The sequence below is a fragment of the Ochotona curzoniae genome, unplaced genomic scaffold (genome assembly GCF_017591425.1).
Source record: "Ochotona curzoniae isolate NIBS_2020 unplaced genomic scaffold, NIBS_Ocur_1.0 contig_3520, whole genome shotgun sequence".
Lineage (NCBI taxonomy): Eukaryota > Metazoa > Chordata > Mammalia > Lagomorpha > Ochotonidae > Ochotona > Ochotona curzoniae.
In genome coordinates this window covers 21,705,955-21,710,798 of record NW_024465894.1, presented here as the reverse complement: position 1 = coordinate 21,710,798, position 4,844 = coordinate 21,705,955, and the positions used below count along the sequence as shown (strand labels likewise).

The window sequence follows — 4,844 nt, the reverse complement described above, 5'->3', positions numbered from 1 at the left end:
GGCCGGCTCTGCAGCCAGAGGCTCATTCTGGGGACTCCAGCAGGAAAGATGAACATTTCTTCCCAGGCTGTCCTATGGGTTGCTCAGTTTCTGGAATGCCTCTTTTGGCACCAGGGCGAAGGGGCCCTGACGCCTCGCCCTGTTCCTCGGGCTGTGCCTAAAGCACACCCTCATTCCATCCTCCTGTCCCCGGCCAGGTGGACAAGGGCCCCCCGCCTCAGGGCTCCGCGGCCAGAGGCTTCAGACGGTGAGACCCGCCGTGCTGACCAGTCGCCCACAGCAAGGTAACAACAGTTCATGAGGCAAAAGAATCAAAACACAACAACAACAACAAAACCCCACGAGGACGCCACTCGCGCGCCTCTGAAGGGCTGAGTGGGTCAATCAGCCACCCAGAAGGGCAAGGATTCCGCACCCACAGGAGACCCCCTTTCCGCTGCCTGTGGTAGGGACAGGACAAAGACCCTCTCAGACACCCCCACCCTGGTAGGGTGCTCTAACCTTGCCTCCCGCCCGGAACGCCAAGGTGACCCTCGGGTCCCAAGACCCCGTCCGCTGCACGGCGACGCCGCTCGCGGCTCGGCTCTCGATTGCTCGCGCCTGGCGGCAGCGGGCGACACACGCGGCGGGCGGGCGCTCTGCGCTCGAGAGGTCGAGCCTGGCCCGGGCGGCCAGCGGCGCGTGGCTGGACGGTGGTGGTCTCTGCCCGGTGCCCGTGAGGGCGGGTGGAGGCCGAGGCGGCCGGCTCGGGGATGTCCAGGAGCTCCAAGGTGGTGCTGGGCCTCTCGGTGCTGCTGACGGCGGCCACGGTGACCGGCGTGCACCTGAAGCAGCAGTGGGACCAGCAGGTCGGCGTCACGTGACCGTGTCTTCCGGGGCCCGCGCGCGGTGGCCTGCGGTGCTGTGGGGTGGTGGTCGTCGGGGTCCACCCGGAGCTCCTCTCGGTCCCTGCTGGGCTGGGGCCGCTCGGGGGCCGCGGGCTGAGCCGGCTGCCCGCCCCGGATCGCGCTCGGCTCCTTGTCGCCTTGTCCTTGTGCCGCCGGACAGCAAGGGCGGGAAGGGGCAGCCGGCTGCTGGCCCTTTGCCTGAGGTCGGGGTAAACCCTGGCGGCTTTTCTCCCGCGCCGCGCCCGGCTGGCCTTTGGCCGAGGTGGATGGGTGAGATCTGTGGGAAGAGTTGGCTGTGGGATCTGTAGCTTCCGGGGTCGATGGAGAGGCCAGCCTCGACTGGCCTTCTGCCGGCTCTCGCCCGCCTGGCTTTTGTATTTCAGTTTGCAGCCTTAGGTCGCTGTGTGCTTAAGGTGTCCTTCTAGGCACTTGGGGGATCCAGATGGGAAACAGCGGTTCCAGAGTCTGTGGATAATGAGCAGCCGTGTTGAAGGTTTCAGGGGGAACGTTAGTGAGCTTTAAAACACCTTGACGGGTTGAGCTTCGTTTGCCCAGCGTGGAAGTGGGGCACTGTATTGATCCCGTGGCTAAATCCTCACTTTGCAAGAGCCAACATCCCATATGGACACTGGTTCGTGTCCCGGTGGCTCCACTTCCCACCCAGCTCCCTGCTTGTGGTCTGGGAAGGCAGCGGAGGATGGCCCAAAGCTTGAGACCATGCATCTGCATCTGAAACCTTCTAGGCCTGCTGAGGTCTTGGCCACACCTTTAGGTGGGCGGCACCAGCATTGCCCACCCATTTTCCAATTAATTAAGAGACCACCAATGGGGAACATCTTACCTGTACGTTCCCCGCCCAACAAGGAGGGGTCAGGGAATGCTTAAAATCCCAAGACCCTTCCTCAAATCTTTGGTGTCTCTTAGAGGCACCCCACCTCCTGGCTTTCTCTTGGGGGGGGGGCGGTGCCTTCCCCTTCCCGCTACCTTCGCTGCTGACCTGGTCCCTTCGGAAATAAACTTTTCTGTCTGCAACAGATTCCCGGCTTTTTATTTCTATACTAAGCTGAGGAAAGAACCCACCGGCGTTTCTGGTAACACACCCACATGGGAGACCTGGAAAATATCCTAGCCCCTGACTTCAGATTGACTCAGCTCCGGCCATTGCATCCACTTGGGGAGTGAACCAGTAGTTGGAAGCTCTTGTCGGTCTGTCCTTCTCTGTAAATGCTTTTCCAATAAAAATTAAAAAAATTTTTTTTTAAGTAAATGATTTTTTTTAAGATTTATTTATTTTTATTGCAAAGTCAGATATATGTAGAGAGGAGGAGAGACAGAAATATCTTCAGTCCAGTGATTCACTCGCCAAGTGAGCACAACAGCCAGTGCTCGCCAGTCTGAAGCCAGGAGGCAGGAGCATCCTTCAGGTCTCCCATATGGGTGCAGGGTCCCAAGGGTTTGAGCCGTCCTCTGCTGCTTTCCCACACCATTAATAGGAAACTGGATGGGAAGTGGAGTGGTCAGGGCATGATCTGATATCCAGATGAGATGCTGGTGCTGCAGCCAGAGGATTAGCCTGTTTTGCCATCACACCAGCCCCTTGTTGTTTTGTTAATCCATGTATTTGTGGTGCAGGCAATATTCTCATCTGCTGGTTGACGCCCCACCTGGCCTACAAAGGCACTATGAAAATGGCAGGAAAGTATTTACTTGAGCTGTCCTGCTCCCTGCCATGGTCCTTGTTGACAGGAAGCTGGCATTGAGCAGGAAGGTGGGCATCTTGACCACTGGACTAAGAACGCCTCTTCCCCAGGGGCTGACCTAGGGGGCAGTGGCAAAGAGCAGGAGCAGATTGGCATGGTAGGTACGTCAGAAGGCACGAGGAGGTGAGACACTAAATGATGACTGACTGGTTGTCTGCTGCACACCAGGTGCTGCATGCACTTGATCCAGACCACGTTCAGCCCTCACTGTGACCTAGCAGAAGCCAAGGAGTGCAACCCCAGGAGCCAGAGCTGTAAGGGGGAAGAGAGGGGAAGTCCCCGGATGGCTGTGGGAGCCCTCTTACTTGAAGGAAGGAGACCCATTGGTGGGTGGAAGCAGGACCTTAGTTCTCATCAAAGGAGCAGAGCCTGCATGAGCTATTGGTGGCGGCGTGGTGGTTGTAGTGAGGCAAGTGTGTGCGTGCATGTGCATGAAGGCTTCTGGGGTGGAGGGCTGGAACCACAGCTTTGTTTTGACTCAGATGCTTCCAAGAATCTGAGCAAGTTACCCATCCCAGGGCTCCTCGGGCACCAGAGCTACAGGAGAAGTTCCAGGCCTGGAAGAGGCCCAGCAGGGCAGTACTGCATGAGGTTTGAAAAGACACAGCCATTTTCTAAAAAAATAAATGCACCCAACTCCCAACCCCTGTCTCATTTTTCTGCCTTCTAAGCTTGACGTTAAAAACCTCCTGGAGGATTCTGTGAGCAATAAACTAAAACATGTTAGTTATGGATGATGCTGAGTTGGTGCTTTCAAAACTCCCACCTTGGGTACCAGGTCCATGTTCTGGGATTCCTTACTTGTCTCCTTAGTGCTTTTCAAGATAACTTGAAGGACTTTTTTAAAATAAAATTGTTTTTTGTGTTTGCTTAAGTAGCACATATACTAAGATTGGAACAATACAGAGAAGATTAGCATGGCCCCTGCACAAGGAATACACACAAATTTGTGAAGCATTCCATATATATTTTTAAAAATTATTTTTAAAGATTTTTAAAGATTTACTGATTTTGAAAGAGAGAGCTTCCATACCTCAGGGGCCATCCTCTGCTGCCTTAGCAGGCACATCTGCAGGAGCTGGGTGCAGAGTGGAGCAGCTGGGACTCGGCACTCTGACGTGGCATGTGGATGTCACAGGCTGTGGCTTAACCGGCTGCACTACAGAACGACTGCATTCCTTCTATTTTTCTCTCCACTTGCAGTGTTCCTTTTTTTCCCCTTTTCTTTTCTCTCTGTTATGTAACTTAGTAATCTTATATTATTTTTACTGTTCCACTTTTCTTACTAGAAGAGTTGGTTGGTTCTTATATCCTTAATAGTTTGTTGAGATTTAGTAGTTTTTCTTTCTTCTGGAGTTTATGGTTCAGTTGGGGTGCTTGCTAACAGGAAAGTGATCCACAGTGGTACTATAGCAACACATCAAACTTCTAAAATATCATGTTGGTTAAACTTTTTAGACGCGGCATGGTCCTAGGGTTTTTAGTTTTGTTTTGTTTTGTTTTGTTATTTTGCTTTAAATTTTCAATATTGACATTATAGTAAACTTCATTAGATTTTGCGTTATTGCTGAAAGTTAGAATCATGATTGGGTATTTAGAATCTGAGAGCTGGAAGTGTGTTTTGGGAACGCTCTTAGGTGGATCTGAATGGCCCAAGTTTGGGGACATGTGGCAGGGCATTACTGAAATGTGCTTCCTGCGTTTGCAGAGGCTACGTGACGGAGTGATCCGAGACATCGAGAGGCAGAACCGGAAAAAAGAAAACATTCGTCTTCTGAGAGAGCAGATTATTTTGACTGAGCAACTTGAAGCTGAGAGACAGAAGATTTTGCTGGAACAAGGCTCTAAGGATACGTGATTGGAAGTGAACGTGAACTGTCATGGGATATTGCTCTTGCTGTGCGTCTGTGTGTTGATGGGTAACAAGCTGGAGACTCCTGCTCGGCCATTGTCCTGGTAAACTTGCCCAGGAGACGCCAGCAGGTTGGCGATCCACATCGTTGCTGAGAAGACTGCTCCTGCTGGCACCAGGCTGCTGCAGGCGCTCCGGCAGGGAGTTGGTCTCTGTGATGCAGCTGGAAGTTCTGATGGGGAGTTGGTCTATGTGATGTGCTGGAAGCCTCACTGCCAGCACCAGTGCAGCGTGCAGAGCCGTGGCCTGCTGCTCAGCAGCTCTCCAAAACCTGTGAGAGGGAGA

At 53.2% G+C, this 4,844-nt stretch overlaps 1 protein-coding gene and 1 non-coding gene across 2 annotated transcripts; both read left to right on the top strand.

Moving 5' to 3' along the window:
• Positions 1 to 658: 658 nt before the first annotated feature.
• On the top strand, positions 659 to 4,831 carry LOC121157488 (protein PET117 homolog, mitochondrial). The gene is made up of 2 exons (XM_040981804.1): positions 659 to 848; positions 4,356 to 4,831. Exons 1-2 carry the CDS (start codon positions 753 to 755, stop codon positions 4,503 to 4,505), a joined length of 246 nt encoding a protein of 81 aa, XP_040837738.1. The 5' UTR covers positions 659 to 752; the 3' UTR covers positions 4,506 to 4,831.
• On the top strand, positions 3,510 to 3,616 carry LOC121157520. The gene has a single exon (XR_005884043.1). It is a non-coding gene; the product is annotated as a U6 spliceosomal RNA (small nuclear RNA).
• Positions 4,832 to 4,844: the final 13 nt, after the last annotated feature.

Bases quoted from the DNA above. Each gene is read 5' to 3' on its own strand.
- LOC121157488 (XM_040981804.1), top strand. From the start codon at position 753: ATGTCCAGGAGCTCCAAGGTGGTGCTGGGCCTCTCGGTGCTGCTGACG. The intron at 849-4,355 runs GTCGGCGTCACG...CTGCGTTTGCAG, and splicing joins AGCAGCAGTGGGACCAGCAG to AGGCTACGTGACGGAGTGAT.